This window comes from Prinia subflava, chromosome 10 (assembly GCF_021018805.1).
Source record: "Prinia subflava isolate CZ2003 ecotype Zambia chromosome 10, Cam_Psub_1.2, whole genome shotgun sequence".
In the NCBI taxonomy this organism is placed as follows: Eukaryota; Metazoa; Chordata; class Aves; order Passeriformes; family Cisticolidae; genus Prinia; species Prinia subflava.
In genome coordinates this window covers 14300861-14320738 of record NC_086256.1, presented here as the reverse complement: position 1 = coordinate 14320738, position 19878 = coordinate 14300861, and the positions used below count along the sequence as shown (strand labels likewise).

General features: G+C 42.4%; 1 protein-coding gene across 1 annotated transcript; it reads left to right on the top strand.

Annotated features, from left to right (window-relative positions):
* Positions 1–13: 13 nt before the first annotated feature.
* C10H1orf52 (chromosome 10 C1orf52 homolog) lies at positions 14–2479 on the top strand. Its single transcript, XM_063407424.1, has 3 exons — positions 14–316; positions 397–604; positions 1785–2479. The coding sequence occupies exons 1-3, from the start codon at positions 59–61 to the stop codon at positions 1868–1870; spliced, it is 552 nt and encodes a 183-aa protein (XP_063263494.1). The 5' UTR covers positions 14–58; the 3' UTR covers positions 1871–2479.
* The last annotated feature ends 17399 nt before the right edge of the window (positions 2480–19878 follow it).

The window sequence follows — 19878 nt, the reverse complement described above, 5'->3', positions numbered from 1 at the left end:
GGGCCGGAACCCTCGGCGCGGGCGCGGTTTCCGCGGGCGGGGGAGGCGCGGCCCCGCCATGGCGGCGCAGGGGGAGGACCCGCTGGGCTATTTCGCGGCCTACGGCAGCTCCAGCTCCGACTCGGAGCCCGAGGAGCCCCAGCCCGACGAGCGCCCGGCGGGAGCCGGCGCGGCCTCGGGGGGCAGCCCGGGGCGGCCGCGGCTGCCGCCGCCCGACGAGCTCTTCCGTCGGGTGTCGCAGCCGCCCGCCTTCCTCTACAACCCTCTCAACAAGGAGATCGACTGGGAGAGCCGCGTCCTGCGGGCGCCCGAGGAGGTGCGCGGGGCGCGGGGTGAGCCGAGGGGCCGCCCCGGGCCCCCGGCCCGCTGTGACGGGCGCTCTGCTCTCTCCCGCAGCCCCCCAGGGAGTTCAAGGTGTGGAGGAGCAACGCCGTGCCCCCGCCGGAGACCTACAGCCCGCCCGAGAAGCCGCCGCCGCCGGCCCCGGCCCTCGACATGGCGATCAAGTGGTCCAACATCTACGAGGACAATGGCGACGACGCGCCCCGGCAGGCCGGCAAGGCCAAGTTCCTGCCGGACGAGGAGCAGGAGCCCCTGGAGTCGGGTGAGGCCCCGGCGTGAGGGGCTGTGCCTGGCTCGGGCGGTGTGTGCGTCCAGCGGGCGGGCGGGGGTCCCTGCGGGCGCTGTGGCCGGAGCCCTCCCTGGGCCCGGAGGGAGCTCTGCTGGCTCCTCCTGCATCCACTGCTGCCCAAGGGCAGAGCGCTCTGGCCGCAGGGATGGGTGGACTGCGGTGTTTGGGCTTCCCTGGAATCAACACAGACCCTCGGGCAGTCTCTCTGCTCCTCTCCCCCGTTGTCATTAGCAGGGAAGCATTGGAGTCTTGTAGCACTGTAGTTCTGTGAAAACAACAGGTTCAGTCAGGGTGCTACTAAAACAGAAGGCGGTGTGAGAGCTTCAGGTGCTGCTGTGTTGATCGTAGTTGTAGATGTAGGTCAGATTATTTTTATTACGTTTGCAAAATTTGGGGTACAAAAGAAGAATCAAATAGGATGTCCATGGGACAAATTACTGAAGAAAATATTTACTATCCTCTTCCCTTTCACTGATGGTACATACTGTAATGGTAATTTAGGAAGTAAAGAAATACTTGATAGGTAGGAGGACTTTTTTTTTTCTTTAAATTGCTGTTGAAAGAGAATAGCCAGCAACAACCTAGAGAATAGAACCAGAAGAAGAAATTCTAGGCTTTCAGGACACACAATGTTTTCATTCATTGATAAAGTTGTCAACAAAGCTTTTCCAACAGAAGGATTTTTTTGCTGTCTTTGCTGTTTTTTGGTTCTGAGTGTTCTTTTCTGGTAGCAGTTTTCATGTCTTACTCCATGTGTTCTATGTGTTTGCCCTGTCCATGCATTTCTCTTAGTCAGCCTTCATCCAAAGGAAGAAGATAAAAGGTTAATTGATCTTGACATTATTTCCTGCTCCAAAAATATTTTTCTAGCTTTTTCTATTAGCTAGTCAAATAATATTTCTTTAGAACAGGTACTGTACAGTAGCATAAAGCCTCTTTTGAGTTAGCTGCAGTGGTGTATAGTAGTAATAAGAAGTAACCATTCCTGCTTTGTCCACATATTGTCTGCATTCCAAAAATGTTGTCAGTTAATGCTAGTGTCTTTTTCCAAGCCATCTCGGATGTGGTTGAGTCAGTTGTTCTGAGACAGGATAGTGTTTAAGACAAAAAACTGGCTTTCCTGACTTTGATTAACTCTTTCTTTTATTTTAAGATGATGAAAAAGATGATGAACCAGCTTCTGCTAAGAAACGTAAAGTAGAGTCTGGAGAGCAGGCAAAGAAGAAGAAGAAGGTATAAGCAGGGCGTTTTGGATTTAGACATAATGAGAATTTCAAGGAACTTGGATTCCTCTGCTGGAGTGGGAAACAAATACGTGTTTACTGCATTTCTCTCTCGTATTGGGTAGGGAATTTTATTTCTGTAGTATGCTTGCCTTTTGGAAAGCACAAAATTAAATGGACACTGTTGTGGTAGAACTCATTTACTGAACAGAATTTAAACCTGTTTATTTGAAACAAGGATTTAAAAGAGAGATCCATTGCCATGGATACTTGTGTTCATGCAGGTTACAGGGCTTCACAGTATTTTGTTTATCAAGAAACCTGGTAACGTGCGTATTTCCCATTGTGTCAAAACCTTTTATAAAGGAGTATATACTAAAGATTTTTTAGGTACTGGTCTGTGATATGTTCACATAATGTTGTTTTTAAATGTATGTATCGACTGCAGATAGTCACTGGAATAAAACTACATTTGAAAACATCTGTGGTACAAATACTGCATTGCATGCTTGGTGAATAGGAGCAATGAATTCTGTATTGTATGCCATTCACTGATGTATGACTTAACAGGTTCCTCAGGGCTTTTTTGTTTAAATAAATACACAACTACAAACTGAAAAAAATGGACCTAAAAATGGAGTTTAATATTTTATAATTATTTTGATGTTATGGGATCTTCATCAGTGAAACATGAGACTAACTGATGGAGGGAGGATTGAAGCATGTAATGTATTCTTCCTGAAACAGAGAATAGAATCAAGATACTTATGTGAACAAAAATTATGACAAAGCTGTGATGGAGTCTTTGCTGCCAAATTGTATTTATTTGAGTACAAACAGTTGGTAGTCTTCTCCAAGTGCTAGTCAGTACATGTTGCATTTGTGGTATGCTGCTGAATGGGGTTTTGGGTCTGTGTATGACAAGGTACCAGCGGGTACCAGCTTGTACTGGATTGGAGGAAAGGTTGCTGTATATTTCAGATAAAGATTCTGTGCCTTAGAAAATGTGCAGTGAGATTAGCACCTACCAACAGAGGTTTATGTCATTAAATTTTTAATGTAAAAATTTGTGTTTTCTATTTTCCTTCTGTCTTGGACTAGCTCTACTTTGGCAGAACAGATTCTGTATACGTATGTGCTAATATCATGTTAATATTTTTTAAATGATTTTAAGAGATTGTTTTAACCTCAATATATAGAAAAGTGTATTCATTTTTAGTGAATATATGAAGTTGTTAAGAAGTTATGCAGTTCTAGCCTTGGCAGTGTGATATTGCTTTCTCTGGATCCTTGTCTTGCAGACTCTGTAACTGCTCCTTGCCAGTTTCACAGGCTGTGGGGCCAAATCTGTGATACCTTCCCCTGTTCTGTGCTGTTAGTCTGGAAGCAGTTCAGAAGATGTTTCTTGACACCGCTGGGGACTCTCTGTGCCCACCTTTCCTAGCACAAACCCAGATCCCAGACACTGTCCTGGCAAGCTCCAAGCTCCTGCTGTGACCAGGGAGGCTTTTGTCCTCTCATTTTTTGCTCTGCTATTCCACAGGGCAGCTCAGGAAGTTACTGTGGCATTTGCTCCTTTTGTTTTCAGACCATATGATGTACATAGTTATCTACTGGATATGTAGATCCAGTTTTCTTGAAGTTAACACCATCTGATACTCACTTTCTAAGGAGAAAACCAGCATGTGTAGCCTGGGAGAAGAACAATCAATTGTATTATTTGTAGGTTGAGGGAATCTTCATGGTAAGTAGTGACCATGGCAGCTTCCCTGTTCAGGAGAAATGACATAAACAACTCCTTGCCTTTTTCTGAAGTAGGACATCTGAAACAAGGCTGTGAGAGCCTGTGTGAAGCTGAATTATCTGGGTGGGTTGGTTCTGTAGCTGGAGGTTTTTTTGTTGAGATGCTTCAGTGAATCATCTTCAGAAAGAGATGATGAGAGAAGTGGTACAATGCTGCAGCTTCTGAAGTAACTCAAAAGACTTCAAGAAACAGAGCTTTTCTTCAGGTTTGGGCAGCTAATAATGAAAATTTGTTGACACATCAGGCTCTGTGACACATGTAAGTGAACACCAACTAAAACTAAAATGATAGCTCAGATGTTCAGAAAATCTCTATAGAACAGTTTATCCTAGATTGTCTTTCAAGAGAAGACAGTCACAGTGACAAGTAGGGAAGATTGCCTCTGAAAATTAGTGCTCTATTAACTCATCATTCTACTGTTTTTATGATGATAAAATTTGATTACACTCATTGTGTGTAATAGGCAAAAAAGCAGTAAAAATGCATACAGGTTTGATTTGATGAAATTCTCTTAAGAATTTGTCAGAATCAGAAAAACAGTATCTGGAAGTCAATTAATTTGCAATCAGCACATTTTGTTGTTTCAGATGCTGGCACAATAGCAGCTGCAGCACTTGGCTTTCCGAGAGACGCAGGATGATCTGGAAAAGAAGAATTCACGTCGGTATAAGAGTGCAGCTGTTGAGGATAATGGCAGGCAGTGCTCCTTCCCAGAAGAGCTGACAGGGAGGTTGTGGCAGAGCATCTCTCCGTTACTGTGCTGTTCTGTCCTTGGTGCAGACTGCTGCTCTTGAAGTGGCAATTCACTTACAAATAGTTTGTGATAAGCTCAGTGCTGCCAATATGAAAGTAAATCCAGAGAAATGTAGTGTGTTCCATAAAGACTAATTTATTATGAACCTGCAGTCAGCACAGGAAGAGGTGTTTTCATCATTGGAGAGAAAGAGAAGCTGTGTAGTGCTGGCTCAGTCTGGTGACAGGAAGCTCCTTTGCCAGCTTACTAATTGTGGAGAATCATGGCAGAATCAGGACAAAAAGATGCAACGCTTTCAGTCACCACCACAACAACATTTGGATTTTCTTTTCAGGCTTGAAAGGTTCTTGTTCCTGTTTATGTGTTAGCTTGCTGATTTTATCCAATCTCCTTTGGCCACTGGTCACAGATGTTTGTGCTTTTGCTTTGGGTGTGGATTGGATGTGAGAACAGTGCAGGACAATCTTAAAAGCATGGAAGATGATTACAGCTGAACTGTGTGTTCTTGTAGGATAAATGGTTGTACTACTTGAAAGGGACCCTGGCAATGGCTATAGCTGTGCAGCATTTCCATTTTGAGAATATTGTTTGAGGACACCCACAATTCCTTGTTAAACTGGAAAAATCTGAAAGGTTGTTTTCCCAATAGCTGGACAAATCCCCGGCCCCTCAGGCCTGGGCACAAGCCTGGTGGCACCAGTGCCCTACAGAGATGAGCTTGCTGACAGGCCAGTTGCTCTTGCAGCAGCTGAGTGGGAATGGCTGTCCAGGCATCCTTGGGAGGAGATGCCAACCCCTCTGTAATGCACGGGAGGGCAAATGTTACAGAGGAAAAGAATTCTCAAAAACACTAGCATAAGATGTGATTAGAAAACCCTGGAGCAAATGGAGGCACCTTGCTAAGAAATCTGATTCCATTACTGCCAAAGGCGCTCTCTGGCTGCACTGACTGAAGTTCAACAAAGGATGTAGCAAGAGGCAGTGATCAGATGGGCAGGCTGTGGCTGTGTTAGAATGTCAAGATTGAAGCAAAAGCAGGATTTCTGTACAACAAAATGTTGGAAGAATACAGAAAACTGTGTTTTCATTTCACAGGAAGCTTCCTGTGAGACCTGTGAATCTCAGGTAGCAGTTCTGAGAGAAACATGTTGGTAGCAGTGGGCCGCTTTCTACAAGTTTAAAAGTCAGATAATTAGGAACCAAGAAATAGCAGGAATAATGGAGGGATAAAGATTGCAGTGAGCTAGTTCTTTATGCTGAGAGTATCACTGACCAAAAGGAACAACATCATCTTCAGAGGAATCCATAGAATTTGTATCACTGTTACAAATGTGGAAAGATCTGTTAGGGCTGGAAGGCAGGGTCACAGCAGAGATTGGAGTGGGTTTGTGCTGCTGGTTTCTTTGAACAGTTTTCTTCAGGGCACTTCTGAAAAAAGCAGGAATTTTCAGGGAAGCCTGTGCCTGTGGAGCTGGATTGATGGAAGAATGCAATGAATTCAATGAATGGAGGTAAGCATTTTTAGTCCTTATCAAATAATTTTATCAGGCTCTTCATTTAGAAGATGAAATGGTCTTCATCTTTAGAATGCTTTAGTCTTGGTAGCTTCAGAAGACAAAGACATATTTGCTGTAGCTGTAGCTGTGAGCAGCAGCACAAGAACTCTGTATTTTCTTGTCTTCTAACAAAGTAAACTTGTACTTTGGAGCAAACCCTGATTTTCCATCCCTTCTTGTAACTTCTCCCACCATATGTTTCTTGCTGCAGATGAACTGATATGAAAACAAATACGAGATTAATGTAGGGTAACCCAGGAAAGTGTAATGGGGAGTTAAACCTAAACCACAGCACTTCTCAGGGGAGGATTAACACACACTCGTTAAACCAAACCACCAAACAAACAACAACCCTGCCAGCAGCAGGCTCACAGCAAAAGTCATGGGGGAGTCTTTTTCTTGGAAGCAGAACATGGTCCAGCTTTGTTTAAAAAGTAACCTCTGACACAGGCTGGTGAGGGATGTTTTGAGGAACCAGGCCAGGTAATGTGAGAGACTAATTTCACTTCTGTTGCAGAAGGGATCACTACTACTTAATGAAGACCTAAAGAGGGGGGTTTTATACACACACCAAAAATACATATATTTCTCTGTTAGGCTTCTGATCCAGAAATTTGTCACTTTCTGTGGTAATCCCTTCCTTCGGACTGATAAAATTGTATTTTGTGAGGCTAAGAGCTTATACGTGGTCTGAAATGTTTCAGAGTTGTGTTATTTAATGCAATTACAAGGTTGGTAATGTCAAGGACTAGTTTAAAACATGCTGTTTTAATAATTAGGATTACTGGGGCTTGTACCCCAGAGATCTAAAGTTTGCTTACCATTACTGACTTGTTCTCACAGGAACCTTTGTGCATGGCTCTTGGATCCTTGTAAAGAAGCTGGATCTCTGGCAGCTGTGTCATCATGATCTCTGACAGTAGTAATGAAATACTGCTTCCCTCTTGAAAACTTAGTCTCTTTAAAGTATCTTTAGAGTCTCTTTAAAGTAAAGGCTGTTTGCAGGTTTTGCAGCTGTGCTGCTCCAGCAGAGAGCGCTTTTGGTACCATTGGCACAGAGGCTGTTGAATCATCTGCAGCTCAGCTCTGCTCTACAGAACCCAATTCCCTTCTAATTTTCTTTCTAATGCTTGATAAGGTGTCTCTTGAAACAGTGCACATCTCTCTTGTACTTCCCTGATATCTTGCTCTAGATGAAGGCATTTTAAGCAGCTTTTGCACTGTAAATTTCACATGATTTTTAAATGCTGTGTGGGGAGACTTACCATGATCCTTTCTCTTTAAAAAAATATTCTTACATTGATGGATCACAATGAAAGAAATTATTTGGCACAAAATTTTAGTCAAATGTATTTGTCTCAACAAAGCAGTGAAAATCAGTATGAAAATAATGAATGGTTAAATGTCATGCTAAATGTCTATTTCAGACAAACTACTGAGTTTGAAAGTTTCTAACTTAGAAAAGCCCAAAAAGGGGGGTTTGATCTTGTGCTTGAAAAAGGTATAGTTGGTTTAAATTTAAGAATACTCAAGAAAAACTCTTCCTTCTGTAAAATAAGAAAGTGAGGAAGAATTGGCTTTGAAAAGGTGCATTTTTCTTATAATAGCATGGACTTCTAACCTTCTTTCATAGAAGGTTACAAAAATAAGGCTGGAATGTGTCTTCCCAAGGTGACCCAGCCCATTGGCTGCCCCAGGCCAGCCAGGCCCTCACCATTCCTGTCAGACCTCTTGGCTTTCAAAAAGTGCTGGAAGGGGGGACAGTGATGCAACCAGCCCTTCTGCCTATGCTGGCAGCTTGGTGCTTTAGTGAATCAGTAGAAATCAGCAAAAACATGCACTTAAACAATAGAGTTTAACTTCATTTGGGGGTAGCATATAACCCTCTTCAGCAACTCCATAGTCTGTAGTTCTGTGGCTGTGTAAGCACAGGTATATGTGGCTCAGGATGACATATCCAGGGTTATAAACTGGGATATACAGGACTTGCCTTGGTTCTTTGGTTGTGGCATAGCCAAGGGAATAGAGAAACATTTAATGCAATTTTTTTAAAAATTAACTAATTCTAGACCAAATGATAGAATTATAGCAAAAGACATAATTTCTGAGGCAAATTTGTCTGGTCACAGAAGCTGCTACAGTGCACTGCATCCAAGTTTCCTTGGAACAGACTTATGCTGAGGGTTGTGTTGCTGCTGAACGACAGCATTTTACACTCAGGCCCTGCAGTTCACTCAGAAGTTAAATTCACCCCTAAACCCAACTTTTTTCCTCAAGCCTATTCAAAAGGCATGAAAATACCATTATACTTGAGAGAAGCAACAGGGGTCCTAGAGATGGAATTGACCTGCTGTGTGTGTTTAGTGTTTTAATTTAAAAGACCTCATTTAATTCTTCGCAACATATGAATCTGAAAGATAATGGTCTTATTCATGTGAAAATACCTAATGTGATTTGCTTATAGGGCAAATGTTTCCAGGGCTGGATATGCTGTGTGGTAGGAAACTTCACTTGATGTCTGCTTTGGCTGCAGCAGGACAGTAATGCTGGGAGTGACAGGGCTGTCTTCATGGACTTCTCTGAAATTCAGAGTTTAATAAATAATGTGAAAGGGCTTAAATTAATCAGTCAGTTTATATTGGGAATATATTGTAGACCCTGATTTTTTCTTTTCCTTCTCATGCTGCAAAAATCCTTTAGAAATTGAAGTTAACCTGAAAAACTATCACATTTAATAACAGCACTAATTCCCATAAACTTTCCCAGATTTTCCATCAGAACTGTGTTTATATCCTGGATTGAGCATATGCACTTGAGCATTAAGAACCAGAAGTACTAGCAGCTGGGAAATTTGCTTCCCTGGCACTTGGGAAGTAATCCATTCCAGGTGATCAGTTTCATTTTGAACATTTGTTTGTTCTTTGAACTATATTGCATATGGCTTTTGTTTGCTAAATTAGTAGCTCCTCTGTTTTTTCTAAGAAGGAAGTTTACTGACTCTCCTGGTTAATGCTGTAGGGTTTTGGGGAAGCTCTGTGTGACCGGTTCTATTTCTGATATCATGCTGAAGGATGCTCTTTAATCTATGGCTCCATTTGCCTTAGTAAGTCATTTGGCACAAAAGGAGAGTGCCTGTAATGTGACCTAGTCCGTGCTGTGGGCTCGCTCGGCTCTGCTCCCACAGGAGCAACGCCCAGCAGCAGTCCAAGTGCACTCCTAGAGTGCATCCTCTGATTTCAGTTTCATCTGAAAGGAATCCAGCTGGTGCACTCTGGAAACCAGAGTGCAGTCTGCCGGGCTGATAGGGAGAGTCACTTCAGAAGGTGCCTCCTGCTCCAAACCGAAATACTTGGGCAGGCACACCCTGCCTGTGCCAGGGCCCTGCTTGCTCAGCTCCCCAGCCCCTCCAGCACACGCCTTTGCCCCCAAAGACATCCTGCTGGGGAAAACACAGCTCTCTGTAGTGTTTCTGCTCTTGGTAGCACGCCAATATCGCCTCCTAAAGTCAGCTCTGTCCTCACCTTAGACTGTGTCTTTCATAATAAATTATTTGCTGGTTCTTATATTGCAAAGGGTGGTGGAGGAGCGTGAATTGCAGCACTGGTCGTTGCTTGTGGGTTCCCCGAATGGTAATGTTTTTCCTTAGGGATGCTGTGTTCATTCCTGCAGGAATCTACTCGTGAGGATGAAATTCAGCTATGTATTAATCCCACCACAGGCAATGGAAAGTCTGCTGTCTATGAGCCAACTGCACATGGGAATTTACAATGCCAGGACAACAGCCTCTGTTTCTTGATGGGGGCTGACACCTTGTGCACCTTGCAGCAGAGCAAGGAAAGGGATTTGTGGCTTTTTTACTCATAGAAAGAATGGATTGCTTTATACTTCTATGCTTTCTTCTCAGGAAAACTCAAATGAATTTTGCAAGTTTAAAAATGCATTTTTTCACTTTAATATAGATGTCTTAAAAGATTAATTTCTCCCTGAAGACATTTGGGCAAGGTGGAGAGAGATTGATCATTTCCAGATGTTCTTTGCTGACAGGCAAGAAGAATTCTGCTTTGGGTTAACGCTTGTGAATTTACTTTAAAAAAATACACATTTTGTATACATTTTGTGTACAAACCTGCCAGGGAGAGCACAAGCAGTGCAGCAGGGGCTGAGATGCACAGATTTGCAATGTCATAGCTGCATTAATAAGCTAGGGCTTGCCCCTGCTGACTGGGCTAAAAGCCTTGGGAGCTTCCCTCCCTGTAATCTCCTGTGGACAGGCAGGGGAGATGGATGTGCTTTTCAGACAGAAACACCACGTGCACTGTGCTTTGAGGTAGACACTTGGCTCCACAGTGTTTGCTGAATCAAATATATTAAAATAGATAATTCACTGTTTCTTTGATGTTTTGGGAACATTTCATACTACGACTCCTAAACATTGCACACTAAATTCTGGCAAGACCTGGCACAGGGAATGACAAGTAGTTTGACTTCAGACCTGTGGGAAGTACCCCAAATTAGCGAAGCAGGGTGTCTTACATGTCACCTGGGAGGACAGCCAGGCCCACGGAGCAACTGGGCACGGGCAGCCTGCTCGAGCAGCACTCCAGCACCACACCTGCGCTTCCACCCCTCTTGCCTCTGCACAAGCAATGGAGGATTACTCTGATACTGCCTTGCAGAAATCTCCAGTGGCTACAACGTGAGGACTTCTTAGTGGTGAAGGAAAAACGTCAATGGGTTCTGTAGGAAACCCTGATGCCTAGGAAGTGCAGATTCTTTTTCAGGTTGTTCTGGTCTCTAAGGCAACAGCAGCCTGAGCATGAGAAGTAACGGAGCTCATGCCTGTCGGCAGCAAAGGAAATGTCTCCTTGGGAAGCAGCCCTTCGTGACAACTGTTGTCCTTCTCAAATGGTGTGTGGAACCAGCAGCTCCACTGGAGACCAGCTGCCTCTGTGAGTCACAGGCTGGTTTTCACTGGGTGGGCAGAGGAGGAGGGGGCAGTCAGCAGAACCCGCCCTGTGTGCTGCCTCCCTGTGCACATTGAATCGTGGAGGAGTGGGTTTCCATTGGAATGAGCAGTAAACCTGTCTGCTTTCAGAGGTTGCTGGCTGCTAAGACTGTTTTAGGTAACTGACAGACAAAAGACTGATAAACTCATTTTCTTATCCAGAGAGAACTCTACCCCTGTGATATGGCAGAGCTCAGGGCCTTGGGAGCCTTCCGGGCAAAGCCCCTCCAAAGGCCCAAGGAACAAGTGTGTGATGACTGCAGTGGGTGTGAGGTCCAGAGATGGTGAAGGTCCACTTCAGGAAATGAATCTACACTAGCTTAGAGCATTAAATGATTTCTTGTGTTTCAGAAGCAGGTAAAGTGGAGGGGGAAGATGACTCTGAAGTCAAATTTTTGAATTTTTCTATGAGAGAAAGATGTTGATAGGAGCAGGGGGTAGGACTGGGGAAGAAAAAGGAACATTCCAGGTTTTGTCCATAAAGAAGGACAACATGCTGTGCAAAAGGGCTTTGAATCCTGAGGCAAGGTGTTGATGATATTTAGGTGTTAAAGCTCTGAGACTTGATATAGTAGTTAACAAAACATCCACTTCATTGCCTCAGTAGTGTTGCTGAACTATTTGTCAGTTTTGGGATTGTTCATAGAGCTGTGCAGGAGGCAGTCTCTGGTGTTTGCTTAGGGTTCTTTCTTTTCCCAAAATACACGTATGAAGATCTGAAGAAGCAGATTCAGGGTATGTTTCCTCAGGGTTTTCCTTCCTCAGCCTGCTTTGCCACACCAATAGCTGCCCAGGTGGGGTCCTGCCTGTCACACGTGTGTGCAAGGTGCCAGCTCAGAAAGGTTAACTGGTAATGAGGTCTCACTGCATTATTTAGCCTGTGACACCTGATGAATGTGCTATTTGAGGATACATCTTCCAAAGGGGTGTTAAAATTGGTGGCAGCTTTACAATTTGACCTGATTTTCTTTTGTTGCTGATTGTGAAGACAGAAGCCACTACACAGTTAAAATCTGTTTTGTTGTGTTTGGTTGGGTTTTATTTTGGGAAAAAGTGGGATAATTTTAGTTCTTCGGCACTAAAAATTAGATCAAAATCCTGGCAACTGTACAACATAAATGAGCAACCTTTCAATAAAGGGGTTTTTGTCACCTTGGAAACACAGTTTGAATAAGCTACTTGGAATAATTTTAGTTTCAGACTTCCCTCTGCCCTTGTCCCTCCCATGCAAATTCTGTTTTTACACTCAGTATATCCGGTTTAAGTGTGTTTCTTTCATATATAGACAACAGGGAAATTTGCCAGACAAAAGTGGAAGAACACTGAAAATGACCTTGCACATGATGTTTCAGAGCAGAAACTGGTGTTTGGAAATATACAAAGTTAAACCCATCCAAAAATAGATTTTAAAATCCATCATTTTAGATCTCAGAGCTCAATGTAAAAAAACCCAGAACTTTAAATTACTGGTTTTTATATACCAGTGAGTCTTGTTATACCGGAGAAGAATATGGCATTTAGGAAACAAATTTTAGCACTAAGAAGCAAAGTTGCAGGGTTATATAAGGAGAAATATACATTGAAAAGTTGATGTAATCTGTTAGATATACATGGTCTTTCAGAATCCCCGATATTGTGATATCCATGTGAAATTGTGAAATTTGTTGTATTAAAATACTGTGGGTCTTTGTTGTGAACATTACACAGATTATGCTGTGGCATAGCTGGAAACTCAAGTAATTAGAGAAGAGATTAGGATAAAGTAGTGCTTCTATCCACTAAAGAATGTAAATATTTTGAATATTTTCAATAGCTCACGCTTCTCTAACAGGTCTCATCTGAAGAGTGTCCTTACTGTGAGTGCCCACTACAGAAAGCACAGAAGCCTTTGTAGCCTTTGCCGAATACTTGGTCAGCTGAGACACATTGACTTTCCACTCCCATGGAGACAATATTTCAAAGTGAACAGTAAATTGCTTTTCAGTTATTTAAAAGAGTAAATTGTGTCTGAATATCTATTTTATGCAGGTAATATTCCTGGAAGCTCAGAGGAACCCGTGCAGGACTGGCTGGTGGTCCCTGCACCAGTACCTGGTGTCACTTCTGCCTCCAGCAGTGTGGTCTGCTAGGCTGGGCAGGGAAAGGTGGCACCCAGGACCATGTGCCATGGTCTGAGCAGCCACAGAAGACAAGCAGGAAGTCACAGCAATACATCACAAGACATGATGAGATAGGACAGCTGACTAACATTTGGGTTAAATACTTGGAAATGCTTCCTAACTACGTGACCACATGACCGGTGAGGTGGTTGGGATAATAATAGGACCATATAATTCGAGATATTTAAACCCAGATTGATATGAATATGAGCAAATGGAAGACATGCGTGATTAAGGGAGCACAAATGAGATTCTTAATCTATTTTTCATCTCCATTTTCATGGATTCTGTTTTGTCTCCCAGGAGTGAGTGAATGGTATGATGGACATCAATAATTAAAAGAAGCTTGACCATAGCACCTTGCTGTGCTTTTGCCATTCCTTGTTATCACCCCAGTGAGTGAGTGCTCGGAGCAAGCTGTCAGCAGATGGTAGGCAGCAACTCTGGCAAATTTGCAAATAAGGGACTTTCCCCGCTGCAGCCAGCTGGCTCAAGTATTAATCTCCTTGCTGCACTGCTCTTTACAAGTCGAGAAAGCTCATCAGGTCAAAACATGTATTCTATACTGGCTGTCCAAAGCAGGAAAACCTCTTTCTCTGATGAAACGCAGTTTTACTTGATAGTTGCACTCCAGGACATGCAAAAAAACCTTCCATGATTCCTCACTATTAACATCTCTGGTTGCTCCATTGGACACACACACATTGGAGAGAAAGAATATTTCACATATGAAATTCCACAGATCTCTCAGCAGCCTGAGGTGATATGCTGTCTTTCTCTGGCTACTTTTTTCCCCTGATTTATTTTGGCTTTGTAACATACAGGATTGCGATAATGGAATTATCTTATATGCACACGTATAAAGTTTTTTAATATATAAAATTATTATTTAATTATTTAAAGTTATAATAATTATTATATAAAAGAGAAAAATAGACTAGGTCCTTTCAGCTTGCAGAAATCATTGCCAGATTCTGCCTACAGAAGCATATGTTACTTAAAATTTAAGACTATGAAAATGCATCTTTAAGGCATCCTTGTGATTATCTTAAGTCCTTTGAGCACAGCACAGTATATGCAGTTCTTAAAAAGGACCAGTCTTTCAATTTAAGGATGTTTCCACTTTTCTTTCTATATATTGATTTTCCTGACATCACATTTAGAAGTCTCTTATAGTCTAGTCTCATGTGAAACTCAGAGTTTGGAAGCTGATCATTTGAAAAATTGCTATTTCTAGTGGTAGAAGTGGAAGAAAGGGGAATCTACTTTCTCAAGTTCCTAAGAAGATGCTCACGAACTGTGTTTCCCCAATCTGGCATTTTGTTGGCTGATAGTAGGTAAGTGGAAGCCATTCAATATATATGTACAGTGCTGTAAGTTTTGCAGGATTTTTAATAAATAAATTTAGCATATACAGCATGTTTTAAGGCCCTGTGCATAACGTGATTTGTGATAGTTGTACCTTGCAACATCCCCTGGGCTGTGCTGGGTGGCCTGGCAGAGCCAGCTGTGCTAAGGGTCTGCAGGTCTCACAAACTCCTGTTCAAAATTAACTGGGGCTGCTAAAGGACACAGCTTGAAAACCTTGTAGCTCCAGCTAGGTGGGGGATGAGAGTCACAAATGTTACATTTAATGTAAATTTGGATTAACAACCAAATTCTGTGAGAGCCTGAATGGTGGTGGAGACTTTGTGCAGGCACAAGGCCAAGGAGGAAAGATGGACCATAGGTGGACAAGGATGAGAGCTCTGCTTCTTCTCTGTCCTCCTGGGGCAGAAATGGCAGGACCACGAATATGGTCCTGGGCTAACGACATAGGACAAAATAGACAGAGAAATGTTTAGTTAGTGATTTAATTTCCTTCACAGAGAACCTTCTGATGTTTTGAGCAAAAGTTTGAAGCTGTTTTTCTTTTGACCAAAGATATTACACTATTTGCTGGCATCTACTTTCGCTTCAAGCAAGGTTGAGTGCCACCAATCTGCTGGTTTTGTCTCCATGTTTGGAGAAGGTAATTGTGATGGTTATGATACCGACTATTTTTACTGTATGGGTCATGCTTTGGCTTCTTTATACCCAAAATACTTTGGTATTTTTAGCATATCTTCAGTGAGACTGACATCCTACCATAGCACTGGCATGTTGTAAGATTGCAGGCAGAGGTGGTAATGACAGCCCTGAACTTCAATGACACGTTTTGAAAAAATCATAGAGATGTTAACTTGCATTTCCTAAAAAGTCAAATACTAACTTTAAAAAAAAAAAGTGTAAGATGCTAACAAGAGCATTAATTACTGTCTTATTTCTGCTTAAGCAAAGCGCACAAGGCAGAGCTGCGAACATTCCTGCTGCTTAAGTTAGCTGATAACTATGAACAGAAGAATTTCCATCACATTGCTCATTTGAATCTAGGCTTACCTTACATGGCTCTTAAAATGCTTTCCTGTTTAATTGTAATTACAGTTTAACAGGACAGCTAGACCATGTCCCTGGAAGCAATGGACTCAGCACTGTATATAAAGGCAGGGTAAGCATCCTGATGCTGTAGGTCACATTGCCAGAGCCCAGGTGGCCCATGCCACTGGAGCCAGAGAAGAATTGATGGTGGCAGTGGCTTCTCAGAGATGTGTTATCTCCTGGTGGGAAGGCACCCACGTTTTGTTGGACATGGCCAAGCAACAGCAATGCAGGTGTAGCACACCAGGAGTAAGATCTCAACAGCAGTGCCTCTTAAATCAGTTTAGGTTGAGGAAGGTGTCTGGCAAGGATGCTCTCTAGAAGGAGGCAGTGGTTTGAGCCAAACGCTTCACTGCTCTTGAAGTCTAAAATCTGCTTTTTAAAAGGGCAACTCCAATTGCAAACGTTTCCAGTGACCAGGGAGCAGATGGAGGACCCATTTTGGTAATGAACACTTTTGGCTTTGTCCAGCCTGTTGTCTATCAACCTCCTCAGGTTTAGAATATAAATCTTTTATTCTCCCATTGGTTTTTCTTCCTAAGATAAGTAGCTGTATTCTGGGCCTCTGGGGTGCCTTGGCTGGCCAGTTCAAAATAGGGTGTAGGGGTAACAAAGATCTGGATGGCTGTAGTGGTGTCTGCATCTGAGAGAGATCAGTCGTTTGGCAGGCTGGAGATAAGGCACACAGCTATTAGCTGCCTGATAGAGTTTCATGGGACTCTTATTTCAGTCCATTTTGATGTCAGGAAGGCAGACGCTTTCAACAAAAAGAGTGCTCATAGATTTTATTGGGGCATTCAAATGCTTCCAGTTCCCAGCTGTCATCAGCTCCACTTTAGTCATATAGTTGTCACTTTATCCCTCTGTCTGTGACAGGTCTTGAGAGAAGATAGATACTGATTTGTTAAGCTTTAATGAAAAGGAGACTCATTCATGTTTCCAGACACTTTTAGCTTTACTCACACAAATGAATCCCACTGAAGGAAAATAAAGTACATCTTTCCACAGGTACATCCGAAAGATGTACTTTAATAAGAAACTATTATTTCAGGTACATCTGAGGAGATCTTGTACACTATGAGGGATGGAATTTTCTGAAGTCAGACCAGAGCAGTTCAAAACCAGTCCCCAAATGTGTACAGATATGAAAGCCTGTGTACTTAAGAAAGCACAACTTCTTCAACCTATCTGCTGAGGCAGAGCTTGTCTGTGATACTGTCAGCAACGTTGGAAAGGTTATTTTTCAGTCTTTTATGAGGAAATATTTAGCTTCATAATTTCAATATTCAACTATATCAGTGCCCAAACATTGCTACCTATGCACCAGCACCTTCAGGCTTATCCTTCTGATGAATGCATTTTTTTTCCAACTTCAGCTGGAATTTTTGCCTGTTGAATTATTTACAGTTCTCACATTATCAGCTAGGAAAAAATTAGGTAATTGGAGAAATCTCAACCTGTGAATGAAAAAAGCTTTAAAAACATTTCTCTTTGTATCATCAGAAGAATACTGTTTTCTCTTTGCTAAAAGTTTCACTGTTTAACTGGTCCTAAATATTTGCCTGTCTCGTAACAAGAAGCCTCTTCAAGTCTATGCAAGCTCTAGTCCCATTCCCTTAAAGTAGCTTTTACTTTTTGTAGGAGGCTGAGTAAAAGGACTCACATTCAGCACTGTGTGCTTTGCAGCTCCTGAACAAAACAGGCTGAGCTGAAAACAAAAGCTCAGCTTTGACTCTTCCTCCACTGGCTCAAGTTAGTTCCAGACAAATCCTTAATGTTACTTTATCTGCAGGGTGGGTTTTTGGTTTTTTTGGTGGTTTTTTTTTTTGGTTTTTGTTTTTTTTTTTTTTTTTTTGTGCAATCAATGCCAACACTGTTGGGCAAATACAGGATGCATAGGGATTTAAAAAATCCAGCTGCCAACAAGAAAAAGTGCTTTGTAACCACGGTTTGGAATGGAAACAATTTTCTAAGATACAGATCAAACTGTGTTTATAGACTCAACTATTGGCAGCTTTTCACCAAGCTATTTCCTGTGTGCCTATTGCATAGAGGAATAATCTAAGTGCTTAAACTAACATTTAAAACCATACAGAACATGAAGGAAATACTGTGTGAAGCAGCATGGAAAACACAATGGTGTTGAATTTTCTTTTGTTTCCATAGCTAATACTCATGGGAGAAGGCTGTAAGTACTGCACACCAAATGCCAGTACTCCAGTTCTTTGCACGACTTGGTCCTTACTCTGGCCAGTACTTACTTTCTACTAATATTGGTTTTATTGCTGAAATATCCAAATAACAAGCATTTTCAAAAATGCCTCCTAAATTAGATAAACTTGCTGAAAGTTATATAGTTACTTTAAGTGCAGCAAGTTATTATTCCTAGTAAAATAATTCAGACAATCAAAGGCACACATGAACAGAAGGAATCTCATTTCCCCTTAGAACAGGTGGAAAATCTGAAGGTCTGAAGATAAGAGTCAAGGTAGATGTGAACTTGTTTGCTCAGTTTGAAACGGTTGCAACAAATGTTTCTCGCAGAAAAACTCCAGAATTCAGCTGCTAGCTGTTGGGAATCTTTCTGGTGTTTTTCAGTGGGGCAGGTTTCCTCTCCCAGATTTCAAATGCATGCCCTTTGCTTCAGGCACATGCTGGTGGCACAGCTCACCTCCAGATAGCATCAGTAAGGTCAGGGCAGTCAGGCTGTGGTGCCCATGCAGAATTTTAACGGGGTTTTTGTGGCTGATGTTCTGCTTGGCTGGACTTCATTCCTTCTATCCAAGCCATGTCTCAGCTAGGGAGCATGGCAGCTCCAGGAGAGGAAAACTTTATAGTGAGGAGAGTAATTTAGGTTGGATGGAACCTCTGGAGGTTGTTTGGTCAGTCCCAGCACAGAGCAGGAGCCAGGTAGGTGACTTTGGCAAGGGCCAGACAAGTTTCCAATGTCTCCAAAATAGAATTCCCACAGTTTTTCTGAGCAACTTGTTTTGGCATCTAATTATGACATGCGCAACAACATCAAATTTGTTTATACTTTTCTTCTTCAACTGTATCCTTACAGATCAGTTCTGGGGGGTATAGTAAAAGGCTTAGCTTTACATACTGATTCCAGCTAGAAATCAAACTTTTTTGTTGGGAAAGAAAACCACCTAAACAGGTAAGATCAATTCAGGTGAGGTGGCACTGACCTTTTCCTTTACCTGGGCCCTGGGGTAATGAAGAAAATGTAGATGCATGCTGGAGACAGACATGGACTGTACACAGCAAGTGTGTAGTCAGAAAAGCATTGGCAGTTTTGGATTTATGCATTTCTTGCACACCAGTTTGCCTGAGATGCAGTTCCAAACCCAGTCCATGGGTGCTGCAATGCAGCTGCCAGAGGGAGCAGGATCCGAGCCTGTGGGAACAGAGGCCAGGCAGATCCATTGGGACTCACAGCTCCTCATCTGCACAGCAGTGAGTATTGGGACCATCCCAAGTGCCATCACTTCTGGGATTTTTCCCAACAAAAGGCATTGTGGAATGGTTTTACATCTTGCTCTGAAACCCACACACAGGTATTTCACAATATGTGTATTTAAAGGAATGCAAATGGTTTCAAAAGACAGTATGGCAAAATAGCATTTCAAGTTGTTGCATTGTGACATATAACTATTGTGAGATTTATTGTAGATGAAATCACAACTACTCTGTAATGAGTTGTTTTGACTTTGTAGAAATACAGGTATTACCAGTTACTACTGTTAGTGTCTCACATATAAAGATTCAAAAATTTAATCTAATTTTTCCTGTTCTTCAGGAAGATTTTGTTTCAGATGAGCAAATTGTCAGACCTCCCTCAAAATCTGGTAAGAGAGGAAATCTGTGAATGTGTGTGATGCTCATATGTGGCACATTGCTTTCTCTAGAACCAAGCGAGCCCTTCAGGATTTGAGTGCTGTGCTGGGCATGCAGAATGCATGGAATGCCTGTCTGCACCCGGCTGCCTTCCACGGCGAGGTGACAGCCAACCTACGGCCAAGGGTAGGAGATGGCAGGGGGTCCCCTGCTCCACTCACCACAAGACAGGTGTACTGCAGATTGTTTGTAAGTTATGCCACATAAAAAGCTGCAAAATATAGTCCTGAAGCTGTTTATAATGAAATTAAATGTAGATGTAGACTCAGGTACAAATTAACCAACAGATCTGTCTTAGTACTTTATTTTGGTAAAAAATCAATGCCATATCATCTCCTAAGATCGGTTTTGAAGAGCTGTGCATTTGCTATTGGCACCAATTCAGGATG